A 22181-nucleotide genomic window follows, 5' to 3' on the forward strand; every position below is an offset into this window, starting at 1 on the left:
GTGACGCAAGCCGGAAGCCAGGTACCGACTCTCTCCAGCTACGAAGGTTCTAGATGCATCGTCTGCTAAAGGGAGGCTGTTTCATTAGACCTGCTGGCTGGACAAGTCACCCCAGCGTCTGCTTCAGCACCTGCTGCTGCTTCATCTTCTGCCTGCATGTTCACCTTCTGCTTGCATGTTACGAGACACAACCCCTGCTTGCCTCAATCATTCTGCTGCAGAGACTCCCCCTTTCTGGACATTCACAGCACTGAAAAGGACCTCACTCTAGATTAGGCTTTGGTTTAGGAGAATGTTGTTACTGGTTTTGTTTTCTATCTGCAACAGAACACCTCCCATAACACACAAAGCCTGCTTTCATTCATTTGTTCAGTGGAGTAGCGCATTGAATTGTCTTCAAGAACGTTTCCTTTCCATTTACAACTCGGCCAGCTGGCCCCAGGTGCCCGGTTTTCAGCTTGCCGAGCTTTTGACCCCTCACTTATTAACCTTGATCACTCCTAGCTTCGGATGTCAGTGAGAGATGTGTAACTCTCCCATTAGGTTGGGCACTCACGGGCCACTGTAGGGTTACTTTGTCTACAAAAATAGGGAGGACATGAGAGAGGGGAAATAAAGGGAAACACTCAGTTCATAGTCAGAAAAACAAACATTTCTCAATTAAGTTCAACATTATACAGAAGTGCTCACGGTACCCAAAACCAACAAAATGATCACATATTATATAGTTCATGAAAACAGATACAACAATGAAAAAACTAATTATTGTATTACAGACACAGGACACAGAGAGACATTGAGTGAGCACATGCTATTAGAAAAGGGAAACTGAGGACTGAAAAGATGGCTCAGTGGTTACAAATGCTGCTGAGCAATCACGAGCACCCACTTAACAGGCTCAGAATTCCACAAGCACCTGCAGTCCAGTTCCAATGGAACTGGAGCTCTACTCTGCCCTTCTTAGGTGCACATACACACACCCTAATTTATAAAAAGAAAAGGAAAGGGGCATTGGAAGACTCATGGGGAGTTGCCACAAACTTTCAGTTCATAGTATACAACACTGAAGTGGGCATGGTGGCATGTGCCTGTAATCCTGGAACACAGGAGGCAGAGGACTGCTGATAACTGGGGGCCAGCTAGGCCACGTCAGGAGATCTGGCTTCAAAACAAACAATTAACAAACGCAAATTAAATCACACAGTCTCTGCAAAGTAGAGTGAAGTGCAATAGTGAGGTATGTTTGTGTGAGAGCTATACAACTTTGGGTTTCCTTAATGCTTGATTCTCATGTTAGCTTTCCTGTTGTTTTGGGAAAGGAAATCATGTAGTCATGGTTGGCCTCAAGCTTACTATGTAGAGGAGAATGACCTCAAGTAACTGTGTGTGCCGTGAAGCCCTTATGACATGTTTTCACCACGTGTAAGTCACTGCCGGTTTCAGTTTGAGGTTAGCCTGGTATCCTAAGATCAAAAATAGAAGCAGCAATAGATCAAAAGCAGAAGACTCTGATTTCTATTCTGGCTTTGTTAACTATACTGACAGCAACTCGACGTTTTTCTAACTTGGTTTCCTCACTTTTAAGGAGAGGTTTGTTAACTATCGCGTGGGTTACGGCCCTTAAGTGACACATGAAATCATTCTAGTGAAGTATAAAGCACTAAGTGTTCTTAAACATGCTGTGTTAAACTATGGAAGACCTTGCAGTACTTACAAAAGGTGATCAGCACAGCAAGTTCCAGCATTACTACTATTCTACCTAGAGGGACACTGCTGTTTCTTGTATCATGTGCCTGATGGCATACACAAAAGGGAAGAGGCTATAGGAAAGGAATAAATAAAATATCTAGTGGTTGACCTAAATGTTAAAAATTAAAAAAAAAAAAAAACTATCTGAGCCAGCTATACTGCCAAAATGTCATTTCAGGAATGTGTGTGTAAGTGTATGTGACTGTGTAATGACTACACACGCGCACACGTGCGCACACACACACACACACAAGTGCGCATGCACACACATGCGCACACACACGCACGCACACACAAGTGCGCATGCACACACATGCACACACGCACGCACGCACGCACATACACACTTACCTAGCTGACAGGATGAAAGAACGCTCCACACTTTCAATCTTTAGTTCATTCTGATAGGCTTCCTGGGTAGGCTTTCTGACCTGGAAGAAGGCACAAATGTCTGACAAACTCACTCTGCAAATCTGACATGTCAACAGTAGCTGACGTTGCCCAGGCCCTGGCTACTGATGTCCACAGCCAGTCTCCTTACTCAGCTTTCTCCACCATCCTCTGCCATCTGCTCCATGTTCCAGGTGAATTTAAATATTCAAATGCAGGCCTGCCGTCCCCATTTCCAAGCCTTAGGTCACAATATTCACTTGACAGACTGCCTTTCCCAGTGTCCTAGCATGGTGGCCTAGTCATCCCTAAGCCCGTCTTTCCCCAGAAAGGCTTCCCTGATTCTCTCAGGTGGTGATGTCTGTTTTATGTTTTATTCGGGGAAGGGTTTTATTATAGAGCACCAGGCGTTTCCCAGCTGTCTATCAAAAACAGTATACCAGCCGCACCTGTCGAAAGATGCGTACTCTTCTAGGGTGTGGAGGTTCACACCAGTGTCTCCGCACTCAAGAAGCTAAGGCAGAAGAAGGTCTTGATTTCTAAGTTAGCCTCTGCTACAGAGTCCACTCTATCTCATAAAGAGCTTGGTGTGGTTGCTCACATCTGTGATTCCAGCACTTGAGAGATCAAGGCAGGAGGATAAGGAGCTCAACACTATCCTCGACGACATAGGCCAGCCTGGGCAATAAAATAAAAGCACAACCCCAAACCAAGCCCTTTAAAAAGACCCTGGACACACACACGGATAAATACGTGTGTGTGTGTGTGTGTGTATGTGTGTGTGTATTTGAGACGATAGTCCTACCATGATACCAAGACCTCAGAAGGTCTTGAGCTCCTGATTTCAAATGACCCTCCTAGCTCAGTCTCCTGAGGATGGGATTGAAGAAAAATACCACCAATCTGCCTTTGGCTCTAAACTCCACTTATTTACTTACTTATTTCTGTTATATTTGGGCAGAATCTCAAGGAGCTGAAGCCAGCCTAAGACTCACTGTGTAACTGAGAAAGCCCCTGAGATCCTGCTCCTCTGCCTCCTCCTCCTCCTAAGGGGCAAGAGTGAAAGTGTGTGCTGCCACACTCTGGTGCACTTCTAACTGTGTTGGTGCGTTAGTGTGCCTGCCCGTGGAGTGGTCTTTATGATGTGCTCACAGGTGCTATGTCTGCATCACAGCAAAGGCTCAGGGCACAGGGAGGTTTGGGACGAGGCAGAGAGAAAATGAACCATCCTTCAATCCGCCTGCACATTATTGAGCAAATCTGTCACTATTTTTGTTTATGGTCGCTCTCAGCAACTATGCCTTGCATAAACTAACCCCCGACAGGAACGAGCGGATGCACGAGCCGCAGCAGACAGACAGAAGAGCGAGGGGAGCGAGAAGGACGACTATCTTACAGGTTTTCTCTGCATGTGTTGGGTAAGTAAACATGAATACGCACACGGACCTTCATTCCAGCCAGTGAGAGCATGTTGTTCAGTTTGTACATCCCAGACTGCATGGGTGTTGTATACAGCAGGGCGTCGTTAAACTGGAAGGAGAAACGGAACACAAAGGCCACTTACGGAAACCAGTTCCGGCAAAAGAGACATCAATAACGCACTGCCTGTCAGAAAAATTCTAAAGCACGTGCTTCATTTCAAAGTTTTTATAAATTCTAAATCACACAGAAATATTACAATCTGCCTGAATAAATAATTTGATTAAAACTATTCTTCCATATATAAAACAAAATTAACTAAATTCTAAGAGAGAAACTTTTCTGATGGAGCATCCTAACAGACCTCATCATTTCCTGCGCTTGAAACAAGCGATCTGGCTGTCAAAGGCCACCAAGCTGCCGGGTTCACTAAGCTCGTCTGCTCTCATGTCTTCCATGAAGCAGTGACCCAGACATGTCAAACCACATGGCCTCTTACCAGAAAAAACATCCGGGGCTGCATGACTTTCCGAGACAGCTTCATCAGAGTGCCTTCTTTGAGGAAAACCTAATTCATCCAAGCAAACACTCAGTTAGTGCCCCTGTCACCACACAATGAAAACACACATAGGATTTCCTTCCAACATTCTCCCAGAAGTGTTTCTTTGTGACTTACAGTCATGGTTCCTTTCTAAGCTCTACAAGAGATTTAGAAATGAGACTAAAAACAGGAGGTGGGGAGCTGGAGCAATGGCTCAGGGGATAAGACTGATAAGATTACTAACGGATATTGCAGAGTATAGCTCTCAGCAGCCTGTAACTCTAGTTCCAGGAGATCTGACACCCTCTTCTGGCCTCTGAGGGCACTGCAGGCACATGGTGCACATACACACATAGGTTAAACACACATATGCATAAAATAAAAATGAACAAATAAATATTTTTTTCAGAGAAAAAGAGAGTGACAATTTGCTCAGTTGGCAGGATGCTTGCCTAGAAGCATGACACTTTGGGTTTGATTTTTAGCACCTCAATAAATCAGGCATGTGGTAGTGTGCTATCCAGTAATTCCTGTCTCAAAAAATGGTAAAAAGGGGCCAGTGTGAAGGCTCAGTGGGTAAAGGTAATGGCTGCAAAACCTGACAGCCTGAGTTCAGTCCCTGAGAGCCACATGGTAGGAGGGAGCCCTCCCAAGAGTTGTCCTTTGACCACCTCCTCCCACAGATGCAACTTAATTTTTTTCTTGAAAAGATAAAAAATGGAAATAACCCCAAAGTGATAAAGAATCAATCTCACTTCCTGTACTGGCGCCAGGGGTAGTCTGGGGACTGACACATAGCTGCCTGTGTATGACCTTGAGGTACATCCAACAACCTGATAATTACGTGTTGCAACTCCCTGAGTTCATTGCTTGGACCACTTCTGCACTCTATGAGGAGCATCTGAACAGTGATCTTTCCCTTCCAGGCCTCTCTACAGACTTTAAATGGCATTGCCTTCAATGCTGTGTGAGTTCAGCTGGTATTACAGAATCAAATGATCCCATTAAATGACTCAACTGGAACTCCATGGGGTCCTCTGCCTCTCTCCTAATTGAACTGGACTGCCTGTCACTGTGATTTCCGCCATGCTGTTTTGAATGGACAGAATGGTGCCTGTTAGGTCACTGAAGAGCAACATTACTCATTCTCAAAACTAAAACAAAAATGGTTGCTGACGGTTCCCAGCTACACTGCAGTGAACTGGAGAAGGTATTCTAAAACACTTACCCGCCCGGGTTGCACAATTTCGTGGTGTCCACTTAAGCTGTATTGAATCTGCATAAGCTTCTGAAAGTTGTCCTACAGAAAGACAAGGGAGAAATGAGATGGGTCTGCTTCCAGGTTCCACAGTTGTGCCAGCCCTTGATTTCCAGACTTACCCCTTGCTTCATGGTGTCATTGGCATGGTTGGCTACCTCTATAACAACAGCTAGGGCATCTAAAACATGCAGAAATAGAAAGGGCATTTGGTTGTTACCAATGAAGCAAACAGGTTCCAATATTACGCAGTTCCAGTTGACAAAAGACCTACTACACAGCAATTGAACGCTGGGGGCTGGGGAGGGGACCTTGGTTGTCTGTGAGTAGCTGGAACTATCAACAGTAAGATTAAGTGAGGGGATAACCAGGGGGAAACAGGAAAAAACAAAACAAACAAAACCAAGGAGCAACCCTAAGGAGACCACTGACCCTGTGTTAGGTGGCTTGCTGAGATGGGATTACTCTGTTGATGTTTACAGGGGCAAGGACAGACTTTACATAGCAGCTAAGGCCTTTCCTACTAGAAACTGTCCTGGGGAAAATGATTCTGATAAAGCAGGCAGGGGCTGTGCAAAGCAATTACTTGAGAGTCAGAGACTGGGAAGGACAGCTCAATGATATAGCACACACTCTGCACACCCAAGGCCCTGGTTCAGAGCACCCATATACCAAGACCTCCCAGAACAGAACCGGAAGGGGGCTGGGATTCAGTCTTCCTCTCTGAGACTGATTTAAAGAAATCTGAATTAGGAATAAGAGAAATCAGAAGTTCTACATTTCATCCTCAACAGAGAAGGAGAGAAAAGGGAGGGAGGGAGGGAGGGAGGGAGGGAGGGAGGGAGGGAGGGAGGGAAAGAAAACAGGAAGGGAGAGGGAGGGAGAGAAAAGAGAGAAGAGAGGGAGGAAGAATGCCATACAAAAGCACACTAGACCTTAGCATGGAAACTCTAGGCATCGATTTGTAGGCTGGGTTATTTATCTTTACGGCCAAGTTTTGGTTTGCAATCTGTATTAGCTCTTTGCCGTTCACACGTGTTTCTACATGTTCCAGCCCCAGCATCTTTATAGCTAGATATAAAAGAAAAGCATCTATTTAGTTATTTAGACTAGGCCTTGCCTCAAACCTGTAGTTACAGGTTGGCCTCAAATCTATAATCCTTCTGCTTCAACTGGGATAATACTGGGATTATAGGCACATACCACCACACCTAGTTAAAAGTCGATCTTTGTCTGGGGATGTGGCTGTGCCCCATTCCAAGACAGAATGTTCCTTCCATAAAGGACATGGGACACAGTGGCAGGAAGGTCCCACTGCCTTTGTTGGGTAGACAGCAGAGGAGCTAACACCCTTCCCCTCTCCCTAACCTAAACAAAGATGCTTACCCTGCACATATGACACTGATATTCTGAGGCACACAGAAAGATGTTAAAGGAGAAACCATGCTCTCCCACAGCTTTAGGTACTTAAGTGGTAAGCAACAAAGGAGCTATTTCTCCTGCAGCCAAGGCTGGCCTTAAATTCGTGATCTTTGTGTGTGTGTGTGTGTGTGTGTGTGTGTGTGTGTGTGTGTGTGTGTGTGTGTATGTGTGTGTGTGTGTGTGTGTTTGGTTTATTTCTGGAGATAGGGTTTCTCTGTATGGCCCTGGCTGTCCTGGAACTCACTCTGCAGACCAGGCTGGCCTAGAACTCAGAGATCTGCCTGCCTCTTCCTCTCAAGCACAGGGATTAAAGATGTGCGCCACCACCGCCCCCTAAATTCTTTATCTTGATTCTGCTTGTTGAATGCTGGGATTATGTTTCTGTGTTACCATGCCTGGCTCTGAGTACTCTCCTAGCACCAACCCTGGAGGTTTCTGTCTTCCTTAAACATGGGTTCTGTTCAATATCACTACTTAAAAACCTTGCGCGTGTATATGTGATATCCTTGGGATGGAACTTAGGGTTTCATTTGTGCTAGGCTGGGGCTCTATGATTGAGCTACACTCCCAACCTTATGGCTGTTAGAAAGGAAAGCAGGGTTTCCCTGCACCTGATGCTACCTTCCCAGCGCATGCTCATGGTTCCCTGCAGATGCCCATCTCCCTGGAGTGCTGCAATGTGCAGTGAGCAGGGCTGAGAACCTTAGGGCTGAGCGGATAAATAAAGATGCTGCTACGTGGTCACCTGGTCTTCACACTCTACCGTTCTACTCTCTGGGTACCATCTCCTCAATGAGAGATGCTGCTGACTCTACCCTTGGCTGTACTTCAAAGATGTATTTGCTTAGCCCTCTCCACCCCTCTTTAGTACAGTGTAGCCCACAGTTGCCCTCCACACCATGCACTGCTCTGCTCCGGACCACAGTGCACCCACTGCTTACTGCTCATTTACTCTGTGCTTCTTTGCAGGCGGGTAATCTCCAGGAATCGAGATCTTCCATCTCAAACTCTGCTTGCTTCATATACAGAATCAGGGACTAATGTCCATGAGGGCAGACGTCCTGGGACATGAACAGAGGTCTCTTTGGGCTCTGATTGTCAAGACCTCTATAAGAACGGTGTGAGGGGGTGCCTTGCACATGCGGAGCGAGTGTTAGACTGCTGCTGACCTACGACCTCAGCTCTTACACTGATTTCTTCATGAGACAGACTCTGGTCAGCAATGTTTCCTCTTCCTCCTGCCTACTCCAGCTCAATTACTGCCCTTCTTTCCCTCAGCCAGTCTTCTCTGCCTCCGCTCCTATCCTAATTTCCTCTTTCCACAGGTCTAAGGACAGCTCAGGGCATCTGGACTCTACAGCTACTGCCTGTATTCTTTATCTGATGGAGATTTCAGACTTCTTCATCAACTGTACTATGTTTTCACTGAAGACACGAAACATTGTTTAGGCAACCTCGAACTTTTCTTTTGAAATAAAATGTTTTTAAAAGTTCAGCTCTGAGCTGTGGGAATCACTCAGTGGTAGAGCATTTGCTTGGCATGTGTCCCGAATTGAATTTATAGCATCAACAACAATAATTACACCAAAGAAACTAAGCTGCAAGTAAGGCACGGGCTTATAATCCCAGCACTCAAAAGAGGCTTGGGCAAGAGGACCACGAGTTAGAGGCCACCCTGCCTCAAAACAAACCAGCAAGACTTGGCGGCACAGATGTGTTGTGTAACAGCATTGAGGACATCCTTGGCTATATAGCAACTTTTTTAAGTCAACCTATACTACAATCAAACCTTGTTTTAAAAATTGATTATGGGGGCTGGAGAGATGGCTCAGTGGTTAAGAGCATTGCCTGCTCTTCCAAAGGTCCTGAGTTCAATTCCCAGCAACCACATGGTGGCTCACAACCATCTGTAATGAGGTCTGGTGCCCTCTTCTGGCCAGCAGGCATACACACAGACAGAATATTGTATACATAATAAATAAATAAATATTTTTTAAAAAATTGATTATGGGACAATGATTATGAATCTTGTCCTTGTGTGGGTGGGATGGGGTGTTGAGATTTAAGAGGGATGTAGCCTCTAGCAATAAATGTTCTCCAAATGAAAGGCTATTTAGATTTTATCCTTTTATAGGTTGCTTTGTTTGTCTGTAGCCAGGGTGTCGATCTGTAGCCAAGGCTAGTCTCAGACTCTTGGCAATCCTTACTTAGCTTCCCAAGTACTGGGATTACACGTGTATGCCGCCACGCCTGGCTTAAACTTTAGCCTTAACTGGTGGTTTAGTTACTTCAGGGAAATGATTTCCAAGTTTGAAATGGATCATCTGGCTCAGTGTCTGGTTCTGAAAGATGGAGAAATGGACCTTCACAGATTGAACGACAGAGCACACAAGGAAGAAACTCCAGCTAGGCCAGGCCCATCCCCACACTCCTCGAGGCCAGCCTGGAGGTCTCCAGGGACCGCCATCACCTGCCTCCAGTAGCACTTGGCCTCTTGCCCTAGTTACCGTCTCATCTGCCCGAGGGAACGTTTAAAAAGGAGTTTCGTATAAGGGTTTTGTTCAAAGCATATTTTTTCTTTCCAGGTCTAAGTCAACACAATAGAAAAGAGTTACCGTGGGTGTCCCTGTGGTCCGCAGAGTCTTCTAGGAGGTTCTTTAAATAGTCTAGAAGAGAACAAATAGAGTAATTAGAACAATGCCACATGGACAACTCCCAACTCATCTTTCTAATGTAACACTACAGTTTTATTTTTAGCTCAACTGTGGTAAAACAAAACCCTGAAATCTGGCACATAGAACCAGAACTATAGACTATAAGACAATGGTTCTCAACCTTCCTAATGTTGTGACCCTTTAATATAGTTTCTCACACTGTGCTGATCACCAACCATAAACTATTTTCACTGTTACTTCGTATCTGTAATTTTGTTACTGTTATGAATCATAGTATTCTCTACTATAGTAATAGGAACAGCTTGTTATCAGCATAAAAACAGATAGGTGGACCGATGGAATCATATTGAAGACCCTGATATTAATCCACATACCTATAAACACCTGATTTTTGACAAAGAAGCTAAACTTATACAATGGGAAAAAGAAAGCATCTTTAATAAATGGTGTTGGCAGCTGTAGAAGACTGCAAATAGATCCGTATCTGCACAAACCTCAAGTCCAAACAGATCAAAGATCTCAATACAAATCCAGACACACTGAACCTCGTAGAAGAGAGAGTGGGAAGTACCCTTGACTGCATGGGCACAGAAGACCATTTCCTAAATAAAACACCAGTAGCACAGACACTGAGAGAAACAATAAATGGGACCTCCTGAAACTGAGAAGCTTCTGAGAAGCAAAGGACACAGTCAATAAGACAAAGCGGCATCCTACAGAATGGGAAAACATCTTCACCACCCCCACATCTCCAAAATATATAAAGAACTCAAGAAACTAGACATCAAAATACCAAAACAATTCCATTTAAAAATGGTGTACAGATCTGAACAGAGAATTCTCAACAGAAGAATCTAAAATGGCAGGAAGATGCTTAAAGAATTGCTCAACATCCTTAGCCATCAGGGAAATGCAAATCAAAACAACTCTGAAATTCCATCTTACACCAGTCAGAATGGCTAAGATCAAAAACACTGATGACAGGTTATGCTGGAGAGGATACAGAGTAGGGGGAACACTCCTCTGTTGCTGGTGGGAGTGCAAATTTGTACAGCCACTTTTGGAAATCAGTAAAGATGGTTTCTCAGAAAATTGGGACTCAATCTACCTTAAGACCCAAGAATACCACTCTTGGGGATATACCCAGAGGATGTTAAATCATACAAGAACATTTGCTCAACTCTGTTCATAGCAGCATTATTTGTAACAGCAAGAACCTAAAAACAACCTAGGTGCCCCTCAACTCAAGGACGAATAAAGAAGATGTGGTACATTCACAAATGGAGTACTACTCAGCAGTAAAAAACAATGACATCTTGAAATCTGCATGCAAATTGATGGCACTAGAAAACCATACTGAGTGAGGTAACCCAGACCCAGAAAGACAAACATGATATGTACTCACTCATAAGTGGATAGTAGACATAAAGCAAAGAAAGGCTAATCAGCCTAGAGAACACAACCCCAGAGAAGCTAGATAACAAGGAGAACCCTAAGAGAGACATACATGGATGCCCCTAGGAAGAGGAAATAAATCTCCCGAGAAAACTGGGAATGTGGGGGAAGGAGAAGGGTGGGTAGAAAGGAAAGGGAGAAGGGCAGAGAGAAGAGAACATGAAGGAATTAGATGGTCGAGAAGGGGGAAGGACATAGAGGGAGAGCAAAAAAGGAGATATCTTGATTGAGGGAGCCATTATGGGGCTATCCAAAAACCTAACACTAGGGAAATTTCCAGGAATCCATAAGGATAACCCCAGATAAGACCCTAAGCAATAGTGCAGAGGGTGCCTGAACTGGCCTTGCCCTGTAGTCAGATTGATGACTACCTTGTCATCATAGAATCTTCACCCAGCAACTGATGGAAGCAGATGCAGAGAACCACAGCTAAGCACTGGGCCAAGGTTTCAGAGTCCAGTCAAAGAGAGGGAAGAGGGATTATATGGGCAAAGGGGACAAGACCATTATGGGGATACCCACAGAAACAGCTAACGAGCTAGTGAGAGCTCGCAGACTCCTGATTGACAGTGGGAGAATGTGCATAGGATTGAACTAGGCAGTTGTGTGGCTGGGGCAGTCTGTGGGGCCACTGGCAGTGGGACCAGGATTTATCCCTAGTGCTTTAACTGGCTTTTTGGAGCCCATTCTTTTTGGCGGGATACCTTGCTTAGCTTAGATATAGGGAGGAGGGCCTTGGTCCTGCCTCAAAGTGATGTGTCAGACTTTTCAATCTAAGAATCTATCAATATTGAGGACACCAAAGTAACTTCCATGTGTGCTAAGCCAGCATCTTGCAAATGCAGACACCTCTGCCCCCAGAGCACATCTGTCAATGTCTGCACAGTCTCAGCTAGGGTGAAGGGTGCTACTGGCATCTGCTGGTTAGGGATACAGGTGGACATCATTGATTCAGTCTCACAACAGATAACCCAAATGTCAAAGTTGCTGAGAAACCCTAGTCTAGACGGAGATGGTGTATAAATAAACACTGTGTCTCACGGTCCGGGAAAGGGTTCTAGTTAATGAATCTCTAATACCAACGTATGCCATGGACTTCAGACAACACTGACTTCTCTATTGAGAAAAGCTGGATGTCCTCGTTATCCACCCAATTTCTTTCTTTAGAACTTACCACCCCCCACTGCATGGTCCATTACTCACGCTTCTCCTTTTCTTGCTATTACATAACACAGGCCCCTTGCCCTTAACTAAAATTTGGTTGGGCACAATTCAAATACTTCCCATGTAGTTCCTGGCACCCTGCTTTCTGTCTCTAACTGCTCTCCTGGTAAACCCCTTCTACCTTTACAAATAAAATCTGACTCATGGTGTGGGAAGTCCTTATGTCTATGTGTTGCTTTTATTGGTTAATGAATAACGCTGTTTTGGCCAGTAGCTTAGCAGAATAGAGCTAGGCGGGAAAACTAAACTGGGGGAACTAAATTGAATGCTGGGAGAAAGAAGGCAGAGTCATGTAGCCACCACCTGGAGGAGACAGATGCCAGAACCTTGTTGGAGTCTGAGTGGTTGGGGAGACAAACGAGGGGCCTCCAACAACAGATTTACATTGTTCATAGTCTGTGGTGTGTGTGTGTGTGTGTGTGCATGCGTGTGCATGTGCATGTGTTGTGTGTGTGTGTAGTGCTGGGGATGGAACCCAGGGCCTTGGACATGCTTAGCACATGGTCTATCACTGAATTACATTCCTGGTTTTCAACTGATAGTTTCCAAGGCTCTTCTCAGATCTGCCTTCCCTGATAGAAAACCTTCCATCTGAAAGCAATGTTTTCCCCTTTGAACTGGACACGGCATGGCAATTAATCACTTTAGACCGTCTCTCATCTGCAGAATTCATATCCCATCACCCACTACCACGCAGCAAGTTCTCTAAATAAAGGCTGAAGTTAGTAATATGGATGCCGCTAGAAGTGCAGAAAAAGGGAAGATGAAAAGCACATTAAAAAACTGAGTGTATCAGACCCAATCTCTGCCTAGCAACACCACGAACAGATATAATGTCAGCCTGTAGATTCGCAAGTCATGTTCACAAACAACTAAGGAAACATGGATGTTAGCATTAGTTTTCCAAAAGTAATAATGACAGATACACTCAAGCTGCAGGAAGTGCCGGGCTCTGGGACAATGATCTACGAGCCCATGGAGTCTGGATATGTGCATTATAAATATCCTGACAGGTGTTGTGGATGACCACGGTAAGCTCCCCTGAGGCATGGCAAAGCTTCCTTCTCGCCAGGAAGGTCACTAGTAGGAAGGCCTGCCTCTGATGAAATATGTATGGAAGAAATCATGAAATCACTGCATTGTATTGCTGCTACAATATGCTGAGCCTCCTCTCAGAGATTAAAAAAATGCTTAGTAAACCTGGTGCAGAGGCTCACACCTGTAACTCTTACCTCTTAGGAGCCTGAAGCCAAAGGATAGCCTGGAGTCTAAGGCTAGTGAAGACTGTATGGTGAGTTTCAGACTAGCCTGGGCAACCAAGGGAGGCTCTGCCTAAGTAAAACAAAACAAGCTATTCTCACACTGACTATGCTCAGAATGCATTCCATATATAAGCTGTATTGGATGAATCTGTATCTTAAAATCCTATGACTGAAAGTGCTGGTGCTAAGGCCCTATCCTATATAGTGGTTCATGCCTCTAATTCCAGCACATGGGAAGCTGATGAGCTCAAGGCTAGCCTCCAGTACAGGGAGACACTGTCTCGGAAACAGACAAATCAAGTGTTAGGGTTGCAGTTAACTTACCCTTCTTTGTTTTTTTTAACACTGATTTATTTATTCTATGTGTGTTTGTGTGAGGCACAGGCACAATGTCCATGTGGAGGTCAGAGGACAAATTGTAAGGGTCAATTCTTTCCTTCAATCCTGAGGGTTTGGGGATTGAACTCAGGCCATAAGAATGGCAGTAAACACCTTTGCCCCTGAGTCATCTTTCCAGCCCAAACTTCCCCTTGTAATTGCTATTCCTAAGGGCCAAGTGGTTTTCCTTAAGCTTGTAATTAGCTGAAGAGTCTGGGTAGGAAAGCAGATTTACTTCACTGTCAGACTTACGGCAAGTTCCTCTTCCTTTCAGTTTTTGTTCCTTTATATAGAAATACATGTCTGCAAATGCAATCATTTCTTAATCCCAAGAAAGCTGCCTATAAGACGTGCATATTAGGAAATCCTGACCTTAGAATCATTTCCAGAGCCTGATAAGCATCTAAGTTGCATTTGTTTGTTTGTTAGTTTGGCTGGTTGGTTGGTTTGCGTTTGGACTATTCAAACTAGACTGCAGGCCTGCCAGCCTGAGCCTTTAGAACAAGGGCCCAGTGCAGTTGCTACACAGAAAATACACTAAAGAGGCTGTTATAATGAGCTATTCTTTTAAATTATTTACTTTATGTGCACTGGTGTTTTGCCAGCATGTCTGTCTGTGAGAAAATGTCAGAACCACTGGATCTGGAGCTGTAGACAGTTGTGAGCCACCCTGTGGGTGCAGGGAATTGAATCTGGGTCCTCCGGAAGAGCAGCCAGTGCTCTTAACCATTGAGCCATGGCTTCAGCCCAGCTACAACAAGTTATTAATCAAGAAAGGAATGCAGATAAGTCAGTCTTCTGCCAGTTTTAAGGATGTGATACTGGTCTCTACAATTCAGCTTTGCAACTCATCCATCCATCCATCCATCCATCCGTCCATCCATCCGTCTGTCCGTCCATCTGTCTGTCCTTGATCTCCTTCAGCGGTTATGAATCAAACAGGACCTTGGCAGCAGCATGAGGATGATGACTGATCAATGTGAGTCAGGCAACACCGAAACCATGCTGCCGTGACTGGCTGAAGCCAGGGTGAAACCAGGAAGGAGAGCAGACAGACGGCCTGTGTACTCCTGGGTGTGCTACCACCTCCTCTTCAGGACCTGGCCCTGCAGAAATGTTCACAGGAATCATGGGGGCAGGATCGCTTTGCTGCCAGGTTAGACTTGTAACATCATCAATTTCCTGCTCCTGCCTAAACACATTAAGTAAAGACTGTTTTTTAAAACAAAACAACAACAACAACAAAAACACTGTCTCAAAACCCAATGAGACTATTGTTGTTATTAAAAATCAAAATTAGGAAACAAAAAAGCCAGGAGTGGTGGTGCACAACTGTGATCTCAGCACTCGGGAGGTGGAGGCAGGAGGCTTACGAGATGGAGATCTTGGAGACAGAGACAGAGAGGAGCAGAATGAGAGAGACAGAGACAGAGACAGACAGACAGAAAATAAGAATTAAATTACTGGCATAAGAACATCATAAAATGTACTCTTTGGCCACCAGGTGGCACCATTGATTAATTAACTCCTGAATATCTTGCCCCTTAACATTAGTAATATTAAGCAAACCTAACTGAAATGTAGTTTGTGCAAGATCTAAGGATATGCACGTTACCTTTCTACTCAAGTAAGGCCCAAAATGAAAGGACTTAACACTATGAGATCTTCTGGAAGGCCCATATTTTCTACCCCAGAGCTTCTAGTAAGCCTTACCACTCCAAATCACAACCAACAGTCAACCACAAACAGAACATACTCAGAGGTAAACTTTCACTAAATTTCAGTCATTGGTAAGAGTCTAGAACTTTCTGCCTTCTGATGGCCTAGACTGTGTGCTGAGAGCGGTTGGCGGCAGCGCCAAGGAAATGAAGGAGTATCGTTCCAGAGTAAAGTGTTCCAAATTGGAGACAAGGCTTGCTTGCTGTGCTTGGGTTTCTTCTTTCCTCCATAAATTCGTACTGCATTTAACAAGACATGCAGAACTAGGGGATGCCAATAAAGGCTATCTACTTATGCGATAAGCCTATTTTATAAAGTCTCAAAGTCTGAAACAAGCAACTTAAAATTACCCTGACTCTCCAAAGATCGTATCATTTGAAATATTAAAACAAAGGTCTATGTGTCAAGTTACAAGGTTGATTTCTTCAAGGCAGCTCAGGAGAGACTTATAGAGCTCCTTCTAAGGAATCAGAGGTTCAAATTCTTACTCCCCTCAATAACCAAGTAGTGCAAAATGAACACAGCAACAAAGTGACTCCTAACGACATTCTGCGTATATGGATAGACTAGTGTTTGGCTCAGCCAGCCACAGATTGGCTTCCTCCTGATGGAGATGAAAGCTAACTGGACAGTGTGCAGAGAGGGGGAGAGGGTGGCAGAGACCTTCTGAATATTCAGTCCTAAAATGGGGTGTCTTCATCAAATCCCTCCCCTCGGGGCTCAGGGAACTCTGCTGAAGAGGAAGACTAACGTAAGAGTCAGAGGGGACGGAGGGCACCGAGGAAACAGGGCTTTCTAGACACAAGAGGACTGATCACTTATGAACTCAGAGACTGCAGCAGCATGCACAGGGCCTGCACAGGTCTGGCCCTGATAGGGGTCCCAGGGGTGAGAGGCAAAGTAGAGACACACCCCCATCCCTAACCCAGAGGCTATCTCCAATTGATAACCACTCACAAAGGGAAAAACACACACAACACTTTAAGGGCAGGCCCCATACCCAGCAGTAGGTGGCCAACACAAAACAAACTCAATGGCATTTCTAGAAACTTTGTTGTTGTTGTTCTCTAATGCTTCTGTTTAACCTTACAGGTCTTTGCTTATATATCATGGTTTCCAATTTTGAGTTTTTATGATTTCTTTTGAGTGTACCTACGTGTGTGTTTCAAGCTTTTTGTTTGGTTTTATTCTAGTTTGTTTTTACTTGTCTGTTCATTTTCTAAACAAAGAAAGAAGGCACAGAGTTGGATGAATGGAGGGGATCTGGAAGAAAATCAGAGAGGGGAGACTGTAATCAGCATATATTTTCTAAAAAAAAGGTTGTGTTTTTTTGATTTTTCTTTTAAGGAAATTGTCATTCCCCTGGTCTAGCTAGAGAACACTCTTGCCAATTTTTTTCAATGCACTGTTGTTTGTTTTTATTTGATCCATTCATTTTTATGGTGTTAGAGAATGTTAAGTAAGCATTCTGCCACCGAAGGCCACCAGTCTCTTTCAGCACTTTTAGATATGGAAAAGAGTTAAGCTGGCTAGATACGGTGGTATATGCTAGCCATTCAGCTACTCAGGAGAGAGACTAAGGCAGGAGGATTACAAGACTGATGAAAATTAGCAAGACCCTGTCTGGGGCTGGGAGCAATTGAATTAGACCGAAAAACACAAACAAAGAAAAAGCCAGACCTTTAAATATTGTGAAACCTTCATTAATTATAAAGTGCCCTATGAGAAATTTGGTAAGTTAAACAATAACGAAGAAAATTTAAACCATGAACATCTCTCTAAAATAGTGTATATGCATTTTTTTGGAACAGGTTTCCATACAGCCAGTGTTGACCTTGAAGTCCTGATAGTGCCTCTATCTCTTAAGGACCGTGATTATAGCACTGTTGTTTCCATTGCTGTGGAGTGCTGTGGAGAGACACCAAGACCATGGCGACTCTTATAACGAAAACATTTAATTGGGTGGCTTACAGTTTCAGAGGTTTAGTCCATTCCCATCATGGCAGGACATGTCACCATGCAGGCAAGACATGGTGCTGGAGAAGGAGCTGAGAGTCCTGCATGAAATGAACCACATCACGGGGCCTAGTTCGAGCACAGGAGACCTCAAAGTCCACCCCCACAGTGACACACTTCCTCCAATAATGCCACGCCCTATCGAAGCCCTTTTCTTTCAAACCACCACAGCCACCCAGCTTGATTTTTGGTTTTTCAAAAAGACAATGCCTTTCTAAGTAGCATAGGCTGGCCTCAAGCTTTTAATCCTCCTGCCTCAGTTCTCTGAGTACTGGGATTGGAGGTGTGTGCTACCACTACCAGCATGAGTACAATTTTGAATTACTCCTTCTGGCTTTATAAATGCTTCGTGTGTCTTAGCAACACAGAAGATTTCCTCCTCTATTTTATTGCCTGGTGGAAGTCTTAAATCTGCTGTCCAGGTCCAGCAGGTGCCATAAACAGCATCTTATCTCACTCCTTCCAGCTCACGGAACTGGAGAAGTGGCATGATCATTTTAATTATAACACGGATCATTATCTTGATAATTTGCCTTTTGCCATATTTCAAACAACTTTCTCAGGGGTTGCTAGGGAAAACATTTTAAAATTAGGATTTTGAAAAACAATCTCAAAAGGCTGGCTGGCCTCAGACTCGGTTGGCCTTGAACTATTGCTCTTCCTGCTGCCACCTCCCAGGTGCTGGCATTACAAGAAGGCGCACAGACTTCTCTAACAATGCACCTAGCAATTTAGATAGAGATCTACAGGAAGCCGCGTCCAGCCCACTCCAAGCCGAAGAACAGAACGAGTCCTCGCTAACAGCTGGCACGCTGGTGGTTCCCATTCAAACGTATTCCGGCTACTGGGTATATGGGCAGAGACATATTCAGCCTGACTATGTTGCAACTGCGTACTAAGGAAACCCGTGGCTGCTGAGCTAGCTTGTAGGAAGAGTCCCCTACACACCATAACTGCGTGTGCTGCATAGCATAGGATCGGGTACATCATGGGAAGGGCCATGCACAGCAGAAAAATGGTGATTTAACTAGAATCTGTTGATTAAATTAGGAAGCCAACTAAACTATGCACCTTAGAAATCAGTACCCACTTCCTTGGCAGCTCATGATTAGAAGTCCCTTGGGTACTTTTTCACTCGTGTGGCTGGCTGTCAAGTGTTCTGGTTGGTCCTGTTCCCTTTTGAATGAAATCCTGTGCTACTCTGAAATATGTGGGCACTTATTTTAATCCTTCCAGACTCATGGCTTAGAATGCAAGAAACATCATTCTGTGAATTAGAAAAGGCTATTTTCTTGAATGATGGAGTTCCATTATTGAAATACAGGCTGGACTTGGACCTCATTTGAGTACCTTAATGCAGGGCAGAGTAACAAAAAAAAAAAAAAAAAAAACCGTGCCTATCTACCCTAGATTTTGATGTCTTTGGTCCTGAAAAGGCAGCTTCTAAGGACTCATGAAGCAAACCTGACCCCAAGTTCATGCTGTGACAAAATCTAGAGGCACATCTTAGAACTGTCCCCAGGACCCTTTTAGACTAGCTAGGCATATCTAGAATTCTAGAATTCACTTAAGAGGAGACAACCTATGGAAGGCTCTCAAGCCCTTACTCTGAGTCTTCCAAGACCCACTGTCTTAGTGGCTGCCAGTTGATCAAGTGACAATCTCAAGTACACAGAAAGGGCCTTGGCACATTTAACCCACTCTGCAGTGTAAGGAAACTCCTGTCCATAGTTGTCAAGTTTAGGCATCGAGAGACAAGTGCATTTTGCTATGCAACAGCCAAGTAAAGAATGAAGCCAATCTAAGCACCAAAAAGAGGTCAAGTGTAGCTAAACTTCAAGGGCTTTCTCCAATTGGAACAGTTCCTATGAGCTCACAGTTCCGACAGAAACTGTGAGAAACTCCAGCAACAAATCCTGCTCACTAAACAAGCCCCAGAAACAGAGGCATTCGGCTACTTGCAGGGAATCTGGGTCAAATTTGCACTAAGGATTAAAGAAAGAATGGCTTTGTAGCGATCTCCGCTGGTAGAATTCAGGGTATCCGCAACCTTGGATGGACAAAAACAAGCACATAAACAGACTCCATTGTCCCTAACCTTTATTGTTTTATTTCTATAAAATGGGGTCTCACTGTACCTATGACTGTCACTTACAGTGTAGAAGAGGCTGGGCTCAAACTCACGAGGATCCACCTGCTTCTGCTTCCAAGTGTTGGGATTAAAAGCATGAACTATCATACCCAGCCCCATTCTCATTAACCTTTAGATGAAATAAGAGTTTCTTTTATTTTTTTCTTCTTCGAGACAGGGTTTCTCTGTGTAACAGTCCTAGCCGTCCTAGAACTCACTCTGTAGACCAGGCTGGCCTCGAACTCACAGAGATCCACCTGCCTCTGCCTCCCTAGTGCTGGGATTAAAGATGAGTACACACCACCATCCAGCAAAAGTTTCTTTCTACCATGGACATTGGTAGAAAAATCCCAGAAGGATTAACAATCCCTGTGACTCTATCACCATGGAAACCACAGATATTTTTATAGCAAATTATAGTTGGGGCATACAACTAAAAATAATGTGTACTCGTATTAGCACGATGTCTGAACCATGGTAATCATGAGATCTTCCACCAGATCTAATTTAATTGAGAATTAAAGAAGCACATTGGCTAGGGGAGGCAGCCAGTCTGTAATCCCAGCATTTGGGAGGAGGAAGCATAAGATGGGGTGTTCGAGGTCATCTGGACTACATGACACCTTCTCTCAAAACAACAACAAAACCAGAATAGGTCCGAGTATGTAGTTAAGGCACCGGAGTACATGCCTCGCAAGCACAAAGCCCTGAGTCTGCTCCCCAGTACTGCAGGAACCAGGCATGGGGATGCACGTCTGTAATCCTAGCATTAGGATGGAGAAGGCAGAAGGAACAGTAGTTCAAGGCCATCCTTGGATCCACAGGAAGTTGACGCCAGTATGGGCTACAAGAGACTGTCTCAAAAAACACAAAAACAAGCAAACAAAAGGAACACAAACAGAATGTGCTCAGTTCTTAGGTCCCAAGGTCTTTCCAGAGCATTTAAATATTTCACAGATGGGGGCTGGAGAGATGGCTCAGTGGTTAAGAGCATTGCCTGCTCTTCCAAAGGTCCTGAGTTCGATTCCCAGCAACCACATGGTGACTCACAACCATCTGTAATGAGGTCTGGCGCCCTCTTCTGGCCTGCAGGCATACACACAGATGGAATATTGTATACATAATAAATAAATATTTGAAAAAAAATATTTCACAGATGTAATATATTTAACAGAATCCCTTTAAATGGCTTACTCAAAACTATAATTAAAGATTAATTACAGCCAGTGGCGCAGCTTTTAATCCCAGTCTCAGAAGTCAGAGGCAGGCGGATTTCTGTGAGTTCGAGGCCAGTCTGGTCTACAGAGCGAGTTCCAGGACAGGCTCCAAAGCTATACAAAGGACTTGGTCTTGAAAAACAGCACACAAACAAACAAAAGAAAAGGAATTGCAACAGAACAGGAGCTGGGCTAATAAACACAAATTCTGAATGGCATTCCCTCCCCACACAGTGGATAGGATGCCTCCATCAAAGGCTTGTGAGAAAGTAACTTTTCATCTGAAATCTAATATATGACCACTACCATCCTTTCAAACCGAAGTACTGACCTGGAGGTGGTGTGGAAATGACCTTTTTAAATTTTTTTTTTTTTAATTTTTGTACTGAGACAGGGTCTTACTATGTAACCCTGGCTGGCCTGGGACTTGCTAAGCAGATAAGCAGAACTCCTGCGGCCCCAAGGGCAGTGATTGAAGGTATGGACTGCTACGCTCCATTAAAATGACTTTGAATGTTCTGGTTTTAGAATAAAATACTTGCTAACAGAAGTTTTAATAAGGATGAAGTGTAGTCTATTAACTTAAGTTTTTAAATCTGCAGATTAACCTGGCTATCACACTTGCAGCTTCAGAATACCACAACAGATGTTTTTAATATCCCATTTTCTACCAACATGGAAAATCTTGGATTTCCAAAACCTAGAGAAAATTAATGCCATCTTAGCCAAAGGCAAGGGCTATAGGAAAGAGTAATAAAATATATCGCTAAAACAACTTAATGTAACATAAATATTCTGAACGAGATCAAAGGAAGTACACTGAATCAAAGTTCAAAGGACTGTTGTTTGCCCATCACTGTGGAAATGGAAAAGATTTTCAGATTTTCAATTATGTCTTTCAATATGTTTTCTCCTCAGTGATCCTATCTGACTCAACTTCCTTCAATATCAATGTAATATAACGTTCCACAAGAAATACTTTTATTGAGAAAAAATTCTAATATAATATAGGTAGAGATTTTAAAAAAATCAGAAAAGGTCTCTGAGTCATTTCTAAATAACAGAAGATGAAAAAGGATTTGCCTTTTTATATTAGTTACATATTTTTATATGTATAAAAGAGCCCTTCAAAGCAAAAAGGTAACGCTTACAAAAACAAGAAGTGGCAAGATCCATATAAATTGTAGGGAGAGAGGAAGAGCTCAGTGAGAGCCTGAGGGAAGGGACGTGGCCTCAAAGAGGACGGGATAGCCTGTGGGGGGGGAGGGCCATTACTGTGCTACCTGTAGGTGTCCATTTGCTGAGGGACTGCTTAATGTATGAGG

The 22181-nt window shown here is 44.0% G+C and overlaps 1 protein-coding gene across 1 annotated transcript in view; it reads right to left on the reverse strand.

Moving 5' to 3' along the window:
- Fgd6 (FYVE, RhoGEF and PH domain containing 6) overlaps nt 1-22181 on the reverse strand; it is a 112913-nt gene that overhangs the window by 19528 nt on the left and 71204 nt on the right. Inside the window, exons 9-14 of the mRNA XM_050145625.1 lie at nt 9395-9445; nt 5480-5538; nt 5328-5399; nt 4058-4126; nt 3586-3669; nt 2101-2180 (exon numbers count right to left, since the gene is read on the reverse strand). Of these exons, the coding sequence (XP_050001582.1) occupies nt 2101-2180; nt 3586-3669; nt 4058-4126; nt 5328-5399; nt 5480-5538; nt 9395-9445 (415 nt within the window). The remainder of the gene's footprint in view (nt 1-2100; nt 2181-3585; nt 3670-4057; nt 4127-5327; nt 5400-5479; nt 5539-9394; nt 9446-22181) is intronic.

The sequence above is a fragment of the Alexandromys fortis genome, unplaced genomic scaffold (genome assembly GCF_014885135.2).
Source record: "Alexandromys fortis isolate MF-2015 unplaced genomic scaffold, M_Fortis_MF-2015_v1.1 scaffold_50, whole genome shotgun sequence".
NCBI lineage: Eukaryota > Metazoa > Chordata > Mammalia > Rodentia > Cricetidae > Alexandromys > Alexandromys fortis.